General features: G+C 36.4%; 1 protein-coding gene across 1 annotated transcript; it reads left to right on the top strand.

Annotated features, from left to right (window-relative positions):
* Positions 1–12303: 12303 nt before the first annotated feature.
* On the top strand, positions 12304–12897 carry LOC107829659 (uncharacterized). Its single transcript, XM_016657115.2, has one exon. It carries the CDS (start codon positions 12304–12306, stop codon positions 12895–12897), a length of 594 nt encoding a protein of 197 aa, XP_016512601.1.
* The last annotated feature ends 11715 nt before the right edge of the window (positions 12898–24612 follow it).

Raw genomic sequence — 24612 nt, 5'->3', positions numbered from 1 at the left:
AAGCATTCTCCTTTAAATCCTTTTTAATATTTTAAGAATTTTGAAGTTAAATTTTTTTACTTTATCTTTAATAACATATTTTTTCAATATTAATAACATAAGTATTTTTATAACACACTCTTTGATAGGAAGGCGTGGAGTTCGAGAATTAGGTTTAAGGTTAGTAGATAGTCGAGTGTGTGACTCTTCCCTACCAGTATTATTAGTAGTAGTTCGTTGAGTATTCGGTTATTGATAATCTCTAATACTACATATTTTTTATTATCTTGTTATTGATATTGCTTGTTCTTTTACTATCTTGTTGTTATTACTGCTTGTTTTCTCATTATCTTGTTGTTGTTATGGTTGGTTGTTACTGCTTTCTTTTTTCTTTCTTTGAGCCGGGAGTTTATCAAAAACAGTGTCTCTACGCTCAAGGTAGGGGTAAGGTCTGTGTACACGCTACCTCCCCATACTCCACTCGTGAAATTATACTAGATTTGTTATTATTGTTATTGTTATTATATTTTTATAATACAAAAATATTAAGCATATTTAATACTATAAATTCATGGATACTTTTTATACGATCAAAAATCTTTTTTTTCTTAAACTTCATATCATGATAAACATCTCGGGAATCACATGAACAAAAGAATCTAAGTGTCTTTTCCATGGAAAGTCATTAAGAGAAGACAAAGGACACATTTTCTATTATACTTAGTGACTTTTTATGATACTTCAAATAAAATTGACTTATTTTTTTGTTACAAAAAATAATTTAATAGCTTTGATATTGTATTAGTAAAAAAATAAATATTACACGTGGAATTATATGAGGATGACATGGCAAGATACGTGGATCACTAAAAAGATGACAACTGGAGTATCATATTAAAATATTCACAATTTACAACAAGTACGAGCAAATCACTCACGAGACGAAAGGGTTCGGTTGCTCGAGCCTAAATTACTCATTAAAGAGAAACAGGCAGGATGAATCAAGACAGTAAAGAGGGAAGATTCATGAACCTCTAATTAATGTGGAAGAAGAATCGGAACCGTTACAGAATTTTCATAAACAGTTACGGTTGCCAATTATAACGTTTTATTAATGTCATTAATGCTCATAATGATTCGGTCATAAAAGGGAAGAAACGTTATATTTGTAAATTCCTATATAAGGGGAGGAAATTTCACTTGTAAAGACATACTCTGATTATTATCAGAATATAACTACTTTCTTGTACTTTCAATTGATTATTTTGTCATTTCTTGTTCTAATTTCCTTTCTTATTTCTCAGAGAATATTGAATTTCTTGATTATCAGTAACTCGAGTACTTTTAAAAATAGGCTTTGACTGAGAATCAAATTCTTTGATTAAACAAATTGGTTCTGTTACCGGGAATCTGATAATCTTCTCTTACTTTTCAAATCACTCTCTCTCAACTGAATCATGTCGAATGTCAATGACAACAACCAGCAGGTGGAAGGAACTCCAGTTCCATCTCCTCAGGGAACCCCACGCAATTCAAGAGAAGCATCACCAAAAAGATCCACTACTCATAACAATGACCAACATGGAAATGAACAAATTGTCGAGCAGGATGCTGTGAAGCAGTTAATTATTGAGTACGTGAATGATGCTCTCCAGGCTTTCGTTAGGGGACTACCAGCTGTGCCACCCACACCTCCACCAAACAATACTGCAACTGTGGAACTTCCATGGTCAGGGTTGGTTAATTGTGTAAGCGGAGGAACTCCCAACAAGTCACGTGATGGGAGACCAGGTACGCCTAATAATTCTGATTTACAAACTTTAACACTAACCTTGCAGAAACAGGTGAAAGAACAAAACGACCATATTGAACAAATACCCGGCGTACCACCTGTGATCAAAGGAGTTGATTTCAACAAATATTCACAACAACCATGAAAACCAAGCACAGCTCTATTACCAATTCCCAAAAAAATCAAAATGCCTGACATCCCAAAATACGATGGAACAACCGATCCATGTGACCACGTCACTGCATTCACCACGGGAGTAAAAGGCAATGATTTAACCAAGCAGGAGATTGAATCTGTGCTGATCAAAAAATTTGGGGAAACACTTACTAAAGGAGCGTTAACATGGTACTCTCTTTTACCTGAAAATTATATCGACTCTTTTGCTGAGCTTGCAGATCTATTTATAAAAGCACACTCAGGTGCACAAAAAGTTAAAAAGAGAATGGAGGATATATTCAAAGTAAAGCAAGGAGATACAGAATTGCTTCGTGAATTCGTAGACAGATTCCAATGTGAAAGAATGTTGCTACCAAGAGTATCCGATAATTGGGCAGCCATGGCATTTGCAAGCAATTTAAACGAAAAAAGTCCAAAAGCTACGATGAGGCTTAAAGAGAGCCTACGAGAATTCCCTGCCATGACATGAAATGATGTCTATAATAGGTACAGTACCAAATTACGAATCGAAGAAGATATCGTAGCTCAGTCAAGGGTTGAAGAAAAAACAGGTTCGAGGCGGTCGGAATCTGAGAAGAGGTCCGGTAAGAATAGGTACGAGCCTTATATGGGACCTTCGGGGAGAGAAGCTCGTTCCAAATTCAAAAACGTGTGGGCTGATCACAGGTTCGCAAATAGAGATTCAGGTTCGTCATTGTCGAGATTCAGCAAAGATCGAGGTGAACGCAATAGAGATGCTAATACAAACGCAAGGATTGGGGACTACAATTTAAACGTAAGTACCTCCGAGTTGGTCGTTGTTTTAAGAAGCATGGGGGATAAGGTACGATGGCCTAAAGAGATGAGATCAAATCCAAATAGAAGAAACCCAGACTTTTGGTGCGAGTTCCATAATGACCATGGCCATAGAACATCAGACTGCAGATTATTACAAGGTGAGGTGGAACATTTATTGAAGCAGGGCTATCTGACGGAATTATTCAGCGAGAAAGGCAAACAAGCTTACATGAAAAATAGGCAAGAGCCCCCAAAACCTCTATCTCCAAAGAGAACAGTAAATGTGATAAACGGCGGAGAAGAAGTCAACAGCGTAACCTATACAGCTGCGAGAAAAACAACAAAGTTTACAATAACTCACGGGAAGCGAACTCGCCAAACTCTGGAAGACGGCAACATAACCTTTGATGATGCAGATGCCGATGGATTAATGATTCCTCACAATGATGCACTTGTAATATCTTTACTTATACATGATACTAATGTAAAATGAGTTTTGATTGACCCAGGTAGCTCCGTGAACATCATTCTATTACGAGTGGTGAACGAAATGCTGATGGGCGATCGTGTAGTTCCAAATGCACGTTCCTTATCTGGGTTTGATAACTCAACCGTTATTACAAAGGGCGAGATTGAACTAAGCACATACGCAGAAGGGGTCATCAAAGAAATAAAATTTCAAGTGATAGACATGGATATGGCCTATAATGTGATTCTTGGGAAGCCGTGGATTCATGATATGGATGTTGTGCCATCCACATTACATCAGGTTATCAAATTCCCTTCAAAATGGGGAATTCAACAAATTCGAGGAGATCAACAAACTTCAAGGAGCATCAATTCGGTGATGCAGCCAAGTAAAAAAGATACGAGTGCAAGTCAAAATGATGCGGGTGTAAGTGATAAAGATGCGGTAAATCAAATTTCAATAGAAACTGTATCAAAACAAACAGACGTGGACTCCAGACCAGATGTAATTCAAGAGCCAGTGGAGAACGAAAACATTAAAACAACGATTGAGGAGCTTGAAGCTGTTCCACTTTTCGAACAATGGCCAGATCGAAGAATTCATATCGGAGCAAGGTTAAACCCAGAAAGGAGAGGTAAGTTAATTGAATATTTAAAAGCTAACGCGGATTGTTTTGTATGGTCCTATTCAGATATGACAGGTATACCTCCAAAGGTGATGGCTCATAAATTAAATGAAGATCCATCATTCATACCTGTCAAATAAAAGAAGAGGAATAAAGGATCATTCAAAAATCAAGTGATCGATGAAGAAGTACAGAAACTCTTAAAGATTGGTTCAATACGCGAGGTAAAATATCCTAATTGGTTAGCTAATACTGTGGTAGTTCTGAAAAAGAACGGTAAACTGAGAGTTTGTATAGATTACACTGACTTAAATAAATCATGCTCGAAGGATTCATTCCATTTACCACATATAGATCAACTGATTGATGCTACCACGGGCCACAAATTATTAAGCTTTCTAGATGCGTATTCTGGATATAATCAAATAAAAATAGACCCCTTAGACGAAGAAAAAACTTCATTTATTACAAACATGGGGACTTATTGTTACAAAGTCATGCCTTTTGGCTTGAAAAATGCTGGAGCCACGTATCAGAGGTTGGCGACCAAGATGTTCCAAGAACACCTGGGGAAGACGATGGAAGTGTACATTGACGATATGTTGGTCAAATCTACACAAGCGGAAGATCATTTTCAAGATCTTTCAACTACCTTCGAGATCCTCCGCAGATATAATATGAAACTGAACCCAGAAAAGTGCGCTTTTGGCGTAGCTTCAAGTAAGTTTCTAGGCTTTCTCGTATCTAATAGAGGAATTGAAGTAAATCCTGCATAGATTAAAGCTATTGAAGAAATACCTGATATACTCACAAGCAAAAAAGAGGTACAAAGATTGACAGGTAGGATTGCAACTCTGGGAAGATTCATTTCAAGATCTTCAGAGAAAAGCTTTAAATTTTTTTCAGTATTAAAGAAGCAAAATCAGTTTGAATGGACTGAGGAATGCCGACAAACCCTCAAAGATTTGAAGGCATACTTAACAAATCCTCCCCTACTGTCTAAACCAAGGGATGGAGAAAGACTATTTGTATATCTTGCAGTTGCAGAAGTAGCTGTAAATGCAGTTTTAGTAAGGGAGGACAAAGGTAAACAATCTCTTATTTATTATGGTAGTAAATCTTTATTAGATGCTGAAACTAGATATCCTCATCTAGAGAAACTAGCTTTAGCATTAGTCATGGCAGCTAGGAAATTGAGACCATATTTTTAATGCCATCCTATCTCCGTAGTAATTGCATATCCATCAAGGAATATTTTACATAAACAAGAATTGTCAGGAAGACTAGCCAAGTGGGCAATAGAACTAAGTGAATATGACATTATTTATCAACCTAGAACAGTAATAAAATCTCAAGTTTTAGCAGATTTCGTCGCTGATTTTAATACAAAAATAATTTCAGGAGTAGAAAAGGAGTTACAAATTTTTACTAGAGCTAATCCATGTACGTGGAATTTATTTATTGATGGCTCTTCAAATGTCAAAGGAGCCAGTTTGGGTATTGTCTTAATCCCACCCTCAGGTGAAAGTATAAGACAAGCAATTAAATGTTACCTTATTACTAACAATGAAGCAGAGTATGAAGCTGTAATTGCAGGTTTGGAACTAGCACGAGAACTCTCTATAGAGCAAATCATGATTAAAAGTGACTCTCAACTGGTAGTCAATCAGATGCAGGGGACTTACACTGCTAGAGAGCCACGAATACAACAATACTTGGAAAAGGCACGAGAACTGGTCAGGCAATTCCAATCATGGAAGATCGTGCAAATACCAGGGAAGAAAATGCAGAAGTAGACGTGTTGGCTAACCTTGCTTCAGTTGCAGAAGTAACGAGTGAAGAAAATGCTATTGTAATACATTTATTTCATTCAGCACTTGACCAGGATAAACATGAGATAAGCTTTAACAATTTAACCTGGGACTGGAGAAACGAAATTGTTAATTTTTTGCAGTACGGGATCGTACCTGAAGGCAAGAAAGAATCTCAAGTGCTTCGACGAAAAGCTGCTCGTTACTGCCTAATTCGAGATAATTTATATCGAAAAATGGTTGGCGGTTCTTTAGCAAGGTGTCTTGGACCCTATCAAATGGAGTACGTGATGAGGGAAGTACATGAAGGACATTGCAGAAATCACGCAGGTGGAAGATCTTTAGTTAAAACTCTAATCAGGGCAGGATACTACTGGCCTAAAATGGAAGAAGATGCGAAAAATTTTGTAGCCAAATGTGATAAGTGTCAACGATATGCCAACAATATGCATCGACCTGCAGAGTTATTACATACAGTTATTTCCCCATGGCCATTTATGAAATGGGGAATGGATATAGTAGGGCCTTTACCACAAGCTAAAGGAAAGGTACGGTTCTTATTAGTATTAACAGATTACTTTTCAAAATGGGTAGAGGCAGGAGCTTTCAAACATGTACGAGAAAAGGAGGTGAAAGACTTCATTTGGCGAAACATTATATGCCGGTTTGGAGTTCCAAAAGAAATCGTATGTGATAATGGCCCATAATTTATAGGCTCGAAAATCACGGAGTTCTTTCAAAGTTGGCAAATCAAATGAATAACCTCTTCACCTTACCATCCCGTGGCAAATGGACAAGCTGAGTCAACAAATAAGATTATCACCAATAATTTGAAGAAGAGACTAGAAAAATCGAAAGGGAATTGGCCTGAAGAATTACCATGAGTGTTATGGGCTTATAAAACCGCAGCAAAAACAGCCACGAGAGAAACTCCATTTTCACTTGTGTAGGGTTCAGAAGCTTTAATCCCATTTGAAATAGGAGAACCAAGCACGAGATTCACATTGGCAGCCGAAGAGTCGAACGATGAGGAATTAAGGATAAACATGGATTTACTCGAACAAAGAAGAGAAGCAGCTTTAATACGGATGGCAGCACAAAAGTAAATCATAGAACGATATTACAACAGAAAGGCTCACCTCAGGTACTTCAAAATTGGGGACTTCACTCTTAAAAAGGTTTTCCAATCAACGAAAACAACCGGAGCAGGAAAGTTAAATCCAAATTAGGAAGGACCCTATAAAGTTCGAGGTATCACTGGAAAAGGTGCCTACGAGTTAGAAACCATGGATGGCAAGGTTTTACCCTCGAGTTGGAATGTTGTTCATTTAAAGAAATACTATTTGTGAGCAAAAGAAATACCCACGGTCAGGTATCGTTCAGTTACGATTTTTGTTTTGTACAGTTAAAATTATACTAATAATTTTAGATGATAGAAAAAAGCTAGCCCACGCCAAATGATGATATTAGACCTGAAGGACATGCGAAAGCAACATTATTCCCGGTCGAGGGTTGCAACCTTTCTGATGGAAATATAAAGGGTTAAGCAGTCATCATCTAAATTATATATACCTCCGAGTCCCGTATGTTTTTCCTTTTCAGGAAATGGACCACATGGAAGGAATAATCAAGTGCTCGAGATTTCATACTTCAAAACTCAAATACTTGGGGGACTATATATATATAAGGAAGGCAAAGAAGACTGGAAAAATTAGAATTCAGGTCAAGCCTATGGTCTACCCAACAAATCGAAAGTTAAGAGCAAAGTCAAGAGCCAACAACGCAAGCCTGATTCAAAAACTTATGAAGAATACACTCGTGGATGTAAATTTCAAAATCTTACGAATGTTTAGGTTAAAGGCAATATTTAATCATGGGTTGCAAGATATACCCTTGAATCTTGTAAAATATGTTGTAAAGAAAACAGTTACGAAAGAGTTATAGATGATACTTGAATACGTGTAAAGTATTATACAATTTGAAAGTTCGAATGATACAAAACTTCGTCAAAGTTATTCAAAGAAATGTATGTGTTCCTATTTCTTTTTTCGTATGTTTACACCATTATGAAGTTGAGACGTCTTCTTCATTAAGTGTCATTTATAAAAGGGCCCTCTTTTATAATTCGTGCATGTTCAAAAAGTCACGAAGTATTGAAGCATTTATTATAAGAGTAGAACAGAAACTCAAAATGAAATATTATATAAACCCGGTTAAAACTAAGTGTAAACTTAGTTCAAACCAAAGTATTTGATATTGAACCCCAAAACGGATTAGGGGTAAAACTTGCCAACCATTCCACAAATAAAAAAAATACAAATATAATAAACTTTCCAAACACAAGTTCATTACGGGGTAGATTCTAAAGTAGTACTATCAGTAGTGGGAGAAGTCAAGATGGTATCATCAGCAGCAGCAAAAGGTTCGACTTGAGCAGAAGAGATTTGAACACTAACTTCACCAGGAGTAAGTTTATCACCCTCGGGAATGCCGACCTCAGATGAAGAAAAGTTTTGACTTTGCTGAGTTTTTTTAATGGTTTCCTTAGTTTTTGCAATCTCAGCAGTCAAGTCAAAACCTTCCTGGTTAGCCTCCATCAAAGTCTCGAGGCGCGTGTTCAAGAAAGCCCAGCTTACATCAAGAGTTGATTTATCCTTAAGGGCCTCGTAATCCCTCTCCCATTGCTCAATTTCGGCCTCCAACTCTTCTTTTTCAGTCAAAGCAGCATCATAAGAAGTTTGTAAAGGGGCGAGTGATCTCTCTAAGAACTGAACTTGGTTAGAAGACGCACATAGATCTTCTTGAGTTTGGGTGAGCATTTGAACAAGATCCCTGGCGTAAACTTCTTTTTGGTTCAGTAGTTCCTTCAAGCCCCTAATTTCTTCAGTGGCTTTGGAAAGTTGCTCAGCAAATGAAGACTCGAGAAGGTCTTTATCTTTGCCCGCTTGACTGGATAAGGCTTTCTCAACTGCCAACTCTACTGACGTTATCTTCACCTGCTGCTCCAAGGTACACTTTTCTTCCTCTAAGACTTCTTTCTCAAGTTGAAGACCTTCGAACTGTTCCTTCCAGTTGTTCGCTTCGGTGCGATAGTCGTTCATTAACTTCTCAGTATGGACGATCCTCTTCATCATCTCCGTACCAAACAGGTAGATGAAAAGGAAATCACATGCAAAATAAAAATCTAAGGCTTATACCTTTAAAGATGAATGTACAATATCATTCATCCACGTTAAAGAACTGTGATTTTCCAATTTGGACTTCTCAACTGGGCCAATCAATGGTTTCAGCCATACATCAGCTTGGCCAGATTTCTTCAGAAGATTACCATCCTCAGGAACCTCGATGGTAACTCTTTTCATTACCTTACTGTTACTGGAAGAACCAACTTCAACATGAGAAGTTGTAATAGTATGGGCAGTTGAGGGAGTCAAAATAGCCACAAGCGAAGCAGTGGTAGCAGCAACAGGTGCGGGGAACTGAGGATCAACTGGAACAGATACAGAAAAAGAGGCAAGAGGCGTTTCCTCAGAAACAAAGCCGAAGTCTTCATTATCAAACCCACGAGAAAAGAGTTGTTTAGTAGAGTCACGGGGTACATCAGACATCTCTTCATCAGAGCTCACTAAGGTAGTACCTTTGGGCTCGTGCATGGGAACAGAACTGGAAGGAGGAGTAGCTTTGTCATCCGAAATGACACGTCTCCTAGCTCGAGGCTTACGAACTAACGAGCCTTTATCATGTTCCTCTTCACCCTCGGAACTGTGTGCTCTATCAGCTTTTCTTTTTGATGAAGAACTCAAGATCATCTCTTGAGCCATCGATAGAGAGAGTCTCGAAGCGGCAATAGATGCGGCACTCACACATCGAATGGGAAATCCTAGTAAAGAGAGGAGTTAGTAAATTTTTTATGGAAGTAAGTTAGAAAGTAGAAGAGAAAGATACCATGAGTTTTCACTTTCCAACCAAACCTATTAGAAAGGTACTTGCAGGACCTTTCTTCCATATGAGCAACAATTAACAATGTTTCTACCTAACCACAGAAGTTTGGAATCTCCTCAACAGTTTCCATGGTTGCTAAAAAAAGAGGAAAAGAAAAACAGTCACGAGTTTGCAGGTTCTTCACACAAAAAAAGAAGAAGAGAAGGAACAAATCTGAAAAGAAACTTACGTGCAAAGTTTCATTTTTCTGGAAAAGGCAGGTTCTCTTCACCCACTAACCCACTTGTGGGAGCGGTAATGAATAGGGCATACCAACCACGATCCTTGTCATCTTCAGGGCTCACTAAAACTCTCTTACTCCTGGCCACGAGAGTAAAAACCCCAGAACGAAATAACTTTGGGGAATAAAGATGAATCAAATGATAGAAGGTAAAGGGTAAAAAGGCCATGTTTGGCAAGTATCTCAAGCATGCCACAACTTTCCATACAATAGGGCTAATCTGTCCTAAGCAAACGTTGAAAAAATGACAAAATTCTATGATGACTGGGTCGATAGGTGGTCTGAAGCCTAATATAAAGGGATATGTATAAATAAAAGAATAACTAGCTTTGTATGAAGTGATCCTTTGATTTGCATTAGGGACTAAAATTGGGAAATCGAATTTCCAATGACATTCTTTTCGCACAAGAGAAATCAAGCCCTCAGAAATCTGGGAAGGGTAAACATCGACACGATCATGAGAAGTCATGGAAGTAACTTGATTTCTAATCGATTCTCTCTTAGTAAAGAAAGAAAGTTCAACGGGAATAATCTCATCAACAGTGGGTTCACGAAGCAGTTCACTAGACTCTCTATTTCCGGCAGAAGATCTATGAGTTGAAGAAGCTCTAGTTCTAGAAGAAGGAGGGGTAGAAACGTTAGGTTGAGAAGTAGAACTACGAACAGATAAAGATCCTAAGCTACACAACCTACCGCCTCTTCTATTCCTAACAGGAGAAATTGTAGGGGGAAGTTCATCTACAATTACTACTCTGCGAGGATCAGGGTTCGATGAAGACATGGTTGTATTGTAAAATAATACGTGTTGATGTATAAGAACGATTATGGAAGAAGAATACTGTAGATTAAAGGTTTTTGTGAAAGAAAATGCACAAGAGGTATTTATAAGAAGAATCAACCATCATGTAAAGGGAGTCATGGTGGAAACATCATAATGAAACAGTCACTTCGTGACTGACGCGGCCGCAAGAAAGCCCTAAAAATCGATGAAGAATCGCAGATCCAATCGATAAATGCCACATGGCACATGCATTAAATAGAAGTGACATACGATGCGTTAGTTCTGAAAAAGACATAATGATACATAGAAACGGCGGCAAAAAATTCCCGCCATAAATGTGTGCCACTTCCCAAATATTCAATTGCTAAATATTTGGCAAGTGGGGGGACTATCTGTATTAGTAAAAAAAATAAATATTACGCGTGAAATTATTTGAGGATGATAGAGCAAGATACGTGGATCACTAAAAAGATGACAACTGGAGTGTCGCATTAAAAGATTCACAATTTACAACAGGTACGAGCAAATCACTCATGAGACGAAAGGGTACGGTTGCTCGAGCCTAAATTACTCAGTGAAGAGAAACAGGCCGGATGAATCAAGACAGTAAAAAGAAAAGATTCATGAACCTTTAATTAATGTGGAGGAAGAATCGGAACCATTGCAGAATCTTCATAAACAGTTACGGTTGCCAATTATAACGTTTCATTAATGTCATTAATGCTCATAATGATTCGGTCATAAAAGGGAAGAAACGTTATATTTGTAAATTTCTATATAAGGAAAGGGAATTTTATTTGTAAAGACATGCTCTGATTATTATCGGAATATAACTACTTTCTTGTGCTTTCAATCGATTATTTTGTCATTTCTTGTTCTAATTTTCTTTCTTATTTATGAGAGATTATTGAATTTCTTGATTATCTGTAACCCGAGTACTTCTAAAAATAGAATTTGACTGAGAATCAAATTCTTTGGTTAAACAGATATAATAAAATAAAAGTTAAGTAACCATTCATTAAATTATTCATCGAAAAAAAAAAGAATGATCAACAATATAAAAGTAAACAAAATCCAGCAACCCTGCGAGCTAATGAGTTTCCTAAGTTGTTAGGAATCCTATAGGAAAGCTCTTCCAAACAAAACAGGACTTTAAATTAATCATACAATTATCTTATAAACATCTCGTGAATTTGTTTAGCTCACACAAATTGTCAAGCATTGGTTTAACAAATAGAAGTTATGGTTGTTGACTAATAATCAACTTCCATTAATCCTTTTATCCTCTTTCTCATTCTTTTCCTTTTTGTTTTATTTGGAAAAGGACAACAGTTATTAAAGAAATTTTCTGAAGTCCATAACAGACCCTCTTCTAAGCCGTGACTTATGGCAAAAGAAATTTTCTTTAGGCCTCACTTGTGTAAGTATCAAAAGTCTGATCAAACCTCTGGTCTATTCTTGCAAAGAATAAATTGGAGTCTTAACTATCTTACGAATCCTTCCTCTTTTGTCGCTGTCAAAGTTCAACTACCGTACCATTTAAACCAAGATTTAATAATACATGCCTTTTAATTTAGCAAACTTCACCATCCCTTTCTTTAAAATGTGCCTCCCCAACATTTATCACTAGCTGCTAGCACATTCAAACCTCAGCAACATATTACGTGGTCATGGACTGGTTTTCATGGCTCTCCAAAACCAGCCTCGACCCTTCACTTGTTTATGAGTATGCCCTTATTTTTGCACACAATGAGCTTGTACAAGACGACATAGCTTACTTCAACCATGAATTTCTGCAAAGTATGTGCATTTGTGTAGCAAAACATAGGCTAGAAATACTTAAGCTTGCTAGGAAAGAGAAGAGTAAAAGCTCAAGAAATCATATGTTATGGCTAATATTAGCCATCAAGCAGGCAAAGAAACTTTTAGCTAAGCGCATGAAAATGTGGACTCGTCGACCAAATTCAAGTACTTTTGCCTTAGTGTGGTTGAGAAATTACAGTTCGAGATGGAAGGCAGCCATGTTGAAGAGGAATAAGAGGCGTTCGACAACAGCTAAAGAGGAAACTCCTATTTTTGTACCAGATAAAAGAATATTGATGCTCACAAATGGTAGTCCTTTTTTGGTTCAAGATTTTTCTGATGCCTTAATTAGCAGTTCTTTTAGCTCTCCTTTTGAGGGGTTTTGTAATGAAGAGATATTGGATGACATTGATGACGAGATTAAGTGGGATGCATTGTTTCAAGACTTGAAACCGACTTGAGTATATATAAATTTAACTCTTTACCCTATATCTACTTGAACTGAAATGATGAACGATTAATCAATTAAAATTTGATCTTGGATTAACTGCTTGTCCTAATTAATGCTTTCAAATTCCTTACTATTAAGACTAATATGATCTCTCTGTGGTTTCACAGAGGCATACTTAGGAGTAAATACAACATATTTTAATTGTAGAGCCAATTGGAGGCGTACGCTACTAATTCTATAGGAGTCTCTTACATGTGTTAGTCTTGTTTCCCTTGGTTCATGCCCACCTTTTCTTACCAAAAAAGTTTTTTTTAAAAAAGTATGACAAAATCTGCAGGATCCCATACAAATTAGGTGCCAAAAATGCATCTATGGCCTTTATTTTTGCACCTATATAAACATTGGAAAACCAAGCTTCATGTCGTGCGATGAGAGGTAGCAGGAAAGGGAAATGACAATCATTTTAATTTTTAAACAACTTTTCCTTGTTACATTGAAGTTATTTTTTGGGTTTCACCAGTGAGGTCCTCTTGGGAAAATGGGTAATTACATGTTTAACAAGTCTGCTCAAGTCAAAAATTAGGCGAAGTACACCAATAGCCACTTTTAACCCCTCTATTTAAAATATATTCACAATTTACATTGTCTTTAAAGATTAGCCAATTCATCCAAACTTCTGGATTAAGTATCCTGAATTTGAAAATTCAGGACCGTGTCCTAAATTTTTGAGCTGTTAATTTGAAATTCAGGACTAAGTATCCTGAATTTCCGAAATACTAATTTAAAATTCAGGACATAAGATTCGAACTTCAGGACACAATTTTCGAACTTTAGAACACGGTGTCCTGAAGTTTGAAGTTTGAGGTTTAAACTCTAGGACGTCATGCCCTGAAATTTGGGCGAAATTGGCTAATCTTTAAATACAGTAAACTGTGAATATATTTTAAACAACATGCTTAAAAGTGGCTACCTGATGTTGTTTCCACTCAACTTTGGCATTTCCATCCACTTGGGTCGTGTTAACTACCATCTCCTTGAGTAAAAATAGCACGGGCTAGCTAATTTTCGGACTGGTCATTCAAAAATAGACAGCATTTGCCAAGTCATTGAAAAATAGCCATTATTTTGCTGCAAGAGAGACCGATCCAGCATAATATATTGGAGTTTGGTGCATCCGTGTATAAACTTTCAGCATATTATACTGGAACTACAATACGCGAAAAGTTTCAGCATAATATATTGGAGATTCGAGCACCTGTGTATGAACTTCCAACATATTATACTGGACCGATATACTTTGCTGGAACTCCAGTATATTATGCTGGAGTTCTAGTATACTTATGCTGGAACTCCATTATATTATGCTGGAGTTCCAGTATACTTATGCCTCCAGTATAATATGCTGGAGTTCCAGTATATTTATGCTGGAACTCCAGTATAATATGCTGGAGTTCCAGTATACTTATGCTGGAACTCTAGTATAATATACTGGAGTATTTTTCGGATTTTCAACAGTGTTTTCGTTCAAATTTATCTTTACATGAAAAGTGACTAAATTTCGATTACTTTTGAAAGTGTGGCTATTTTTGAATGACCACTTGTAAATCTGTCTATTTTTGAATTTCTCTCTCTCCTTGAAACACTAGCCCAATCACATGCTTCTACAAAAGCCTAATTTTATAACTTTGAACTCTACCAGCTAGGGCTGCTTATCGGGCGGATTGGGCGGTTATTTACTCTTAACAGTTTGGCTTATCGGTTATCGGCTTTTAAATGTATTAATCCGCTAGCCACCAGATAAGATATCGGACAAATTGGTATCGGTTTAGCTCTTATCGGGCGATTTATCGGCCTAATTCAATCTATATTGCGTGCATTAATTGTTTGCTGACCATTGTGACTCAAACTAAAATTCCTATGCTCAGCAGACTACATTCCAGTCTATAGAATACAATAGATGAGTCCATTACATCCCAAAGCAAACTACTATATTACAGATGAGTCCAGAATACATATGTCTTTCCTCCGCCCACAACTGCAAAGGAAAAGTCAATGCTCCCTCATTAATTCTGAAATGATAAAATTCTAGTCTATATTCAAAGTGAGTCTAGAATACATACTTCAAAATGATTAATCCATAAGTGAGCAGACTACACAGAAATGTTTGTCCTGCAGCTAACGCCTAACAATGCTTGAATTTCTGCAGCTTCAAAGTTCAAACAACAGCTTAATCCATAAGTGAGTAGATCCCTATAAAAAATATGTATACACCAAATTTCAGCATTAGGCAACGAAGTAGAGACTGTGATAAATACTACCGTTAACTAGTATGCATACACCTAAAGCCCATTAACAATTCCAGAAAATAAAAAAACTAATCTCAACTAACTAATATTTAACAAGACTCCAATGGTCTAAACTTAATTGAAACGGGCAGCCGTCCCTTTGGTTCATTAACAAAATCATATATAAGTATAATGTGCAATTTATTAAGAAAAACAGTCACATAAATGGAGATGGAACATCAGAAACAAATTCATTCATGATTTCAGCCATTTTTATGGAGAAATAGTACAGATTCAGGAATGTGTACCTAAAATACTTGACAAATAGAGCTTGAAACAGCTGATAAAGGGCAGAAATGGAGATAAAGGAAGTTCAGCTACGATTTTGATAGCAAACAGCAGAAGAACATCAATGTCGACCTCAACTTCAATCCAAAAACAAATGAGAAACCAATAAATTCATCAAGTAACACAACAGAAATCAGAAAACCTTTTTAATCTTTTTTTTTTGTTTTTCTTCTTCAGATCCGGATGTAGAAAAATGGGAATTCAGGGATTTTGTTTTAACTTTTTTCATAGGTGAGATGTGTGTGCATGATGGCGAATTCTCGGCTTCTTTTTGCGTGAAAGAGAATGGGTGAGTAAGGAAGGAGACCAGGCGGCTAGGGTTTTCAAAGGGGGATCCGTGTGTCTTTTTCTTAGGGTTTGGAAAAATGGGTGTTTTAAATAGAGGGGACATCCGGTTGGGCCAGGCAGGTCATGGAAATTGGGCTTCTAAAGGGATGGGCTTGAAACAATTACAAAATTAGTCACTTTGGATTCAAATTTTAATTAAAACCAATTTGTATGGCTAAACTATTATATATATTTTTGGCGTTAGATAGAGTACTGGAAGTCGATGAGATAAAGTATTGGTGGCTGTTGGTAGGGGTGTTCAAAACCGAACCGAAACTGAAGCTTAATGGCTTATTGGTATCGGGTTAACGGTTTAACGGACGTTCGAATGACCTCACGTTTTGCACACAAGTCATAAATGACACCACGGACCTACTCCAACTTTCGAAAATCCAATCCAAACCTGATATCAAAAAGTCCACTCCCGGTCACACTTTCCAAAAAATCCAACTTTCGCCATTTCAAGCCTAATTCTACTACGGACCTGCAAATCACAATCGAGACACGCTCCTACGTACAAAATCACCCAGCGGAGCTAACGGAACCATCAAAACATAAATCCAGGGTCATTTACGCATAAGTCAACATCCGGTCAATGTTTCCAACTTAAGCTTCCAACCTTGAGATGAAGTGTCTCAATTCATTCTGAAATCTCTCCGGACCCGAACCAACTAACTAATTTTGTAATTGTTTCAAGCCCATCCCTTTAGAAGCCCAATTTCCATGACCCGCCTGGCCCAACTGGATCTCCCCTCTCTTTAAAACACCCATTTTCCCAAACCCTAAGAAAAAGACACACGGATCCCCCTTTGAAAACCCTAGCCGCCTGGTCTTCTTCCTCACTCACCCATTCCCTTTCACGCAAAAAGAAGCCGAGAATTCGCCATCATGCACACACATCTCACCTATGAAAAAAGTTAAAATAAAATCCCTGAATTCCCATTTTTCTACATCCGGATCTGAAGAAGAAAAACGAAAAAAAAGATTAAAAAGGTTTTCTGATTTCTGTTGTGTTACTTGGAGAATTTATGGGTTTCTCATTTGTTTTTGGATTGAAGTTGAGGTCGACATTGCTGTTCTTCTGCTGTTTGCTATCAAAATCGTAGCTGAACTTCCTTTATCTCCATTTCTGCCCTTTATCAGCTGTTTCAAGCTCTATTTGTCAAGTATTTTAGGTACACATTCCTGAATCTGTACTATTTCTCCATAAAAATGGCTGAAATCATGAATGAATTTGTTTCTGATGTTCCATCTCCATTTGTGTGACTGTTTTTCTTAATAAATTGCTCATTATACTTATATATGATTTTGTTAACGAACCAAAGGGACGGCTGCCCGTTTCAATTAAGTTTAGACCATTGGAGTCTTGTTAAATATTAGTTAATTGAGATTAGATATTTTTTATTTTCTTAGGTGTATGCATACTAGTTAACAGTAGTATTTATCACAGTCTCTACTTCGTTGCCTAATGCTGAAATTTGGTGTATGCATATTTTTTATAGGGATTTACTCACTTATGGATTAAGCTGTTGTTTGAACTTTGAAGCTGCAGAAATTCAAGCATTGTTAGGCGTTAGCTGCAGGACAAATATTTCTGTGTAGTCTGCTCACTTATGGATTAATCATTTTGAAGTATGTATTCTAGACTCACTTTGAATATAGACTAGAATTTTATCATTTCAGAATTAATGAGGGAGCATTGACTTTTCCTTTGCAGTTGTGGGCGGAGGAAAGACATATGTATTCTGGACTCATCTGTAATATAGTTTGCTTTAGGATGTAATGGACTCATCTATTATATTCTACAGACTCGAATGTAGTCTGCTGAGCATAGGAATTTTAGCTTGAGTCACAATGGTCATCAAACAATTAATGCATGCAATATAGATTGAATTAGGCCGATAAATCGCCCGATAAGAGCTAAACCGATACCAATTCGCCAGATATCTTATCGGGTGGCTCGCGGATTAATACATTTAAAAGCCGATAACCGATAAGCCAAACCGTTAAGAGTAAATAACCGCCCAATCCGCCCGATAAGCAGCCCTAGCTGTTGGTTGAAATTTAGGCGTTAGGGTTTCTAAATATCTAATAGTAAATTAGTAATAGAAAATAGAGATAGAGTATTGGAAGAAGAAGGGTTTTTGATTATTTAATATATATATATATATATATATATATATATATATATATATATATATATATATATATATATATTCTTAACGGGTTAACGGATTATCCATTAAGAAAATTGAATAATTCTCCCCCAAACCGATAAGCCGTTAATAAAAAAATTTCAATCCGTTCTCCGTCCGTTAAACCGTTAAACCGATACCAATAAGCCATTAAGCTTCGGTTTCGGTTCGGTTTTCGGTTTCGCTTCGGTTTTGAACACCCCTACACGGATCCCCCTTTGAAAACCCTAGCCGCCTGGTCTCCTTCCTCACTCACCCATTCCCTTTCACGCAAAAAGAAGCCGAGAATTTGCCATCATGCACACACATCTCACCTATGAAAAAAGTTAAAACAAAATCCCTGAATTCCCATTTTTCTACATCCGGATCTGAAGAAGAAAAACGAAAAAAAAGATTAAAAAGGTTTTCTGATTTCTGTTGTGTTACTTGGAGAATTTATGGGTTTCTCATTTGTTTTTGGATTGAATTTGAGGTCGACATTGCTGTTCTTCTGCTGTTTTCTATCAAAATCGTAGCTGAACTTCCTTTATCTCCATTTCTGCCCTTTATCAGCTGTTTCAAGCTCTATTTGTCAAGTATTTTAGGTACACATTCTTGAATCTATACTATTTCTCCATAAAAATGGTTGAAATCATTAATGAATTTGTTTCTGATGTTCCATCTCCATTTATGTGACTGTTTTTCTTAATAAATTGCTCATTATACTTATATATGATTTTGTTAACGAACCAAAGGGACGGCTGCCCGTTTCAATTAAGTTTAGACCATTGGAGTCTTGTTAAATATTAGTTAATTGAGATTAGTTATTTTTTATTTTCTGGAATTGTTAATGGGCTTTAGGTGTATGCATACTAGTTAACAGTAGTATTTATCACAGTCTCTACTTCGTTTCCTAATGCTGAAATTTGGTGTATGCATATTTTTTATAGAGATCTATTCATTTATGGATTAAGCTGTTGTTTGAACTTTGAAGCTGCAGAAATTCAAGCATTGTTAGGCGTTAGCTGCAGGACAAACATTTCTGTGTAGTCTGCTCACTTATGGATTAATCATTTTGAAGTATGTATTCTAGACTCACTTTGAATATAGACTAGAATTTTATCATTTCAGAATTAATGAGGGAGCATTGACTTTTCCTTTGCAGTTGTGGGCGGAGGAAAGACATATGTATTCTGGACTCATCTGTAATGTAGTTTGCTTTGGGATGTAATGGACTCATCTATTGTATTCTATAGACTGGAATGTAGTCTGCTGAGCATAGGAATTTTAGTTTGAGTCACAATGGTCAGCAAATAATTAATGCACGCAATATAGATTGAATTAGGCCGATAAATCGCCCGATAACCGCCCGAAAAGAGCTAAACCGATATCAATTCGCCCGATATCTTATCGGGTGGCTAGCGGATTAATACATTTAAAAGCCGATAACCGATAAGCCAAACCGTTAAGAGTAAATAACCGCCCAATCCGCCCGATAAGCAGCCCTAGCTGTTGGTTGAAATTTAGGCGTTAGGGTTTCTAAATGTCTAATAGTAAATTAGTAATAGAAAATAGAGATAGAGTATTGGAAGAAGAAGGGTTTTTGATTATTTAATATATATATATATATATATATATATATATATATATATATATATATATATATATATATATATTCTTAACGGGTTAACGGATTATCCATTAAGAAAATTAAATAATTCTCCCCCAAACCGATAAGTCGTTAATAAAAAAATTTCAATCCGTTCTTCGTCCGTTAAACCGTTAACCCGATACCAATAAGCCATTAAGCTTCGGTTTCGGTTCGGTTTTCGGTTTCGCTTCGGTTTTGAACACCCCTACACGGATCCCCCTTTGAAAACCCTAGCCGCCTGGTCTCCTTCCTCACTCACCCATTCCCTTTCACGCAAAAAGAAGCCGAGAATTCGCCATCATGCACACACATCTCACCTATGAAAAAAGTTAAAACAAAATCCCTGAATTCCCATTTTTCTACATCCGGATCTGAAGAAGAAAAACGAAAAAAAAAGATTAAAAAGGTTTTCTGATTTCTGTTGTGTTACTTGGAGAATTTATGGGTTTCTCATTTGTTTTTGGATTGAAGTTGAGGTCGACATTACTGTTCTTCTGCTGTTTTCTATCAAAATCGTAGCTGAACTTCCTTTATCTCCATTTCTGCCCTTTATCAGCTGTTTCAAGCTCTATTTGTCAAGTATTTTAGGTACACATTCTTGAATCTGTACTATTTCTCCATAAAAATGGTTGAAATCATGAATGAATTTGTTTCTGATGTTCCATCTCCATTTATGTGACTGTTTTTCTTAATAAATTGCTCATTATACTTATATATGATTTTGTTAACGAACCAAAGGGACGGCTGCCCGTTTCAATTAAGTTTAGACCATTGGAGTCTTGTTAAATATTAGTTAATTGAGATTAGTTATTTTTTATTTTCTGGAATTGTTAATGGGCTTTAGGTGTATGCATACCAGTTAACAGTAGTATTTATCACAGTCTCTACTTCGTTGCCTAATGCTGAAATTTGGTGTATGCATATTTTTTATAGGGATCTACTCATTTATGGATTAAGCTGTTGTTTGAACTTTGAAGCTGCAAAAATTCAAGCATTATTAGGCGTTAGCTGCAGGACAAATATTTCTGTGTAGTCTGCTCACTTATGGATTAATTATTTTGAAGTATGTATTCTAGACTCACTTTGAACATAGACTAGAATTTTATCATTTCAGAATTAATGAGGGAGCATTGACTTTTCCTTTGCAGTTGTGGGCGGAGGAAAGACATATGTATTCTGGACTCATCTGTAATGTAGTTTGCTTTGGGATGTAATGGACTCATCTATTGTATTCTATAGACTGGAATGTAGTCTGCTGAGCATAGGAATTTTAGTTTGAGTCACAATGGTCAGCAAACAATTAATGCACGCAATATAGATTGAATTAGGCCGATAAATCGCCCGATAAGAGCTAAACCGATACCAATTTGCCCGATATCTTATCGGGTGGCTAGCGGATTAATACATTTAAAAGCTGATAACCGATAAGCCAAACCGTTAAGAGTAAATAACCGCCCAATCCGCCCGATAAGCAGCCCTAGCTGTTGGTTGAAATTTAGGCGTTAGGGTTTCTAAATGTCTAATAGTAAATTAGTAATAGAGAATAGAGATAGAGTATTGGAAGAAGAAGGGTTTTTGATTATTTAATATATATATATATATATATATATATATATATATATATATATATATATATATATATATATATATTCTTAACGGGTTAACGGATTATCCATTAAGAAAATTGAATAATTCTCCCCCAAACCGATAAGCCGTTAATAAAAAAATTTTAATCCGTTCTCCGTCCGTTAAACCGTTAACCCGATACCAATAAGCCATTAAGCTTCGGTTTCGGTTCGGTTTTCGGTTTCCCTTCGGTTTTGAACACCCCTACACGGATCCCCCTTTGAAAACCCTAGCCGCTTGGTCTCCTTCCTCACTCACCCTTTCCCTTTCACGCAAAAAGAAGCCGAGAATTCGCCATCATGCACACACATCTCACCTATGAAAAAAGTTAAAACAAAATCCCTGAATTCCCATTTTTCTACATCCGGATCTGAAGAAGAAAAACGAAAAAAAAAAGATTAAAAAGGTTTTCTGATTTCTGTTGTGTTACTTGGAGAATTTATGGGTTTCTCATTTGTTTTTGGATTGAATTTGAGGTCGACATTGCTGTTCTTCTGCTGTTTTCTATCAAAATCGTAGCTGAACTTCCTTTATCTCCATTTCTGCCCTTTATCAGCTGTTTCAAGCTCTATTTGTCAAGTATTTTAGGTACACATTCTTGAATCTGTACTATTTCTCCATAAAAATGGTTGAAATCATGAATGAATTTGTTTCTGATGTTCCATCTCCATTTATGTGACTGTTTTTCTTAATAAATTGCTCATTATACTTATATATGATTTTGTTAACGAACCAAAGGGACGGCTGCCCGTTTTAATTAAGTTTAGACCATTGGAGTCTTGTTAAATATTAGTTAATTGAGAGTTTTTTATTTTTATTTTCCGAAATTGTTAATGGGCTTTAGGTGTATGCATACTAGTTAACAGTAGTATTTATCACAGTCTCTACTTCGTTGCCTAATGCTGAAATTTGGTGTATGCATATTTTTTATAGGGATCTACTCATTTATGGATTAAGCTGTTGTTTGAACTTTGAAGCTGCAGAAATTCAAGCATTGTTAGGCGTTAGCTGCAGGACAAACATTTCTGTGTAGTCTGCTCACTTATGGATTAATCATTTTGAAGTATGTATTCTAGACTCACTTTGAATATAGACTAGAATTTTATCATTTCAGAATTAACGAGGGAGCATTGACTTTTTCTTTGCAGTTGTGGGCGGAGGAAAGACATATGTATTCAGGACTCATCTGTAATGTAGTTTGCTTTGGGATGTAATGGACTCATCTATTGTATTCTATAGACTGGAATGTAGTCTGCTGAGCATAGGAATTTTAGTTTGAGTCATAATGGTAAGCAAACAATTAGTGCACGCAATATAGATTGAATTAGGCCGATAAATCGCCCGATAACCGCCCGAAAAGAGCTAAACCGATATCAATTCGCCCGATATCTTATCGGGTGGCTAGCGGATTAATACATTTAAAAGCCGATAACCGATAAGCCAAACCGTTAAGAGTAAATAACCGCCCAATCCGCCCGATAAGCAGCCCTAGCTGTTGGTTGAAATTTAGGCTTTAGGGTTTCTAAATGTCTAATAGTAAATTAGTAATAGAGAATAGAGATAGAGTATTGGAAGAAGAAGGGTTTTTGATTATTTAATATATATATATATATATATATATATATATATATATATATATATATATATATATATATATTCTTAACGGGTTAACGGATTATCCATTAAGAAAATTGAATAATTCGCCCCCAAACCGATAAGCCGTTAATAAAAATTTCAATCCGTTCTCCGTCCGTTAAACCGTTAACTCGATACCGTTAAACCGTTAACCCGAAAAAACCGAAAATCCGAAATTAAAAAATCCGATTTTTATTGGTTTGGTTTGAGATTTAAATTTAATAATCCGATACAATTGATTTAATTTGGTAATTAAAAAATCCGAACCAACCCGACCTATATACACCCCTACCTGCTACTATGTGCTCCGGGACTGCTGGCATTTCGTTCATTGGCAATAATTCTCAAACAAGTAGTATACCATGGACTTTAAAAATGAAAGAAGTATAGTTTCAGCCCTTTATCGCACAACGAATCACTTCTTAGCAGTTCAATTATATCATCTCTATATCGAGAGAAATTCAAAAATAGCCAGATTTACAAATGGTCATTCAAAAATAGCTACAGTTTCAAAAGTAATCGAAATTTAGCCACTTTTCGTGTAAAGATAAATCTGAACGAAAACACTGTTCAAAATCCAAAAAATATTCCAGCATAATATACTGGAATTCTAGTATAATATACTGGATCTCCAGTCCAGCATATTATACTGGAGTTCCAATATAATATACCGGTCCGCATAATATGCTGGAAGTTCATACACGGGTACTCCAATCTCCAGTATATTATGCTGGAACTTTTTGCGTGTTGGAGTTCCAGCATAATATGCTGGAAGTTCATACACAGGTGCATCAATCTCCAGTATATTATGCTGGACCGGTCCGTGTGCAGCAAAATAATGGCTATTTTTTAATGACCTTGCAAACGCTAGCTATTTTTGAATTACCATTCCGAAAATTGGTTAGCCCGTGCTATTTTTACACAAACTAGAGAACAAAAAATTAGACAGTTTGACTAGATACTTGTAGACTGCATTTCAAACCACTATAACACAAATAAAAACTTTGAACAGATTGAATCACTGCCGTTCATTTATTTACCGTGTTGTATTGTTCTTGTTATTGTGTTTTGCGTGGATAATAAAAGAAAAAAAGTGAATGCAGAATAAGAACAACATATAATTAGCTTTTGTATCGATTTAGATGACGTGAATAAACTTACAAAAAGAAAAACAAACAAACGCCGGCAAATGCCCGAGCGCCACACAAGTCCTTTTCTTTTTTCCTCTGAAAATACTTTTTCTTTCTATATTTTGGCAAGTTAGAACAATCTTAGTTGAATCACCACATCTTTCATAGGATATATTAGTTTCATTTCGTTTCCTTTTTTTTAATATATTAATATTTGAAATTACAAACTCATACTCATCTCGCTAACTGCCTAACTTGCGAAGCTTCCCGAGTCCAGGACTACTGCAGTCTATGTCCCAGAAATAGTAAGAAAGAGAAAGTGCACTCTAAAACAATAGTGTATTTTTACAAGTGGGGACGGGAGAGAAAGTGCACTCTAAAATAACAGTGTATTTCTACCAGTGGAGACGGAAGAAGGCATGATATACGCAGTCTTACCCTATACGGGCAGAGAGTCCATTTTCGATAGACTCTTAGTTAAAGAAAAGACGAAAGAAACAATGATAACAAATAGTAACTGTACAAAATATTTAAAAGACTGAGACTAAG

The sequence above is a fragment of the Nicotiana tabacum genome, chromosome 22 (assembly GCF_000715075.1).
Source record: "Nicotiana tabacum cultivar K326 chromosome 22, ASM71507v2, whole genome shotgun sequence".
Classification (NCBI taxonomy): Eukaryota; Viridiplantae; Streptophyta; class Magnoliopsida; order Solanales; family Solanaceae; genus Nicotiana; species Nicotiana tabacum.
The sequence above is the reverse complement of the archived record's forward strand: the minus strand, read 5'-3'. Positions and strand labels throughout refer to the sequence as shown.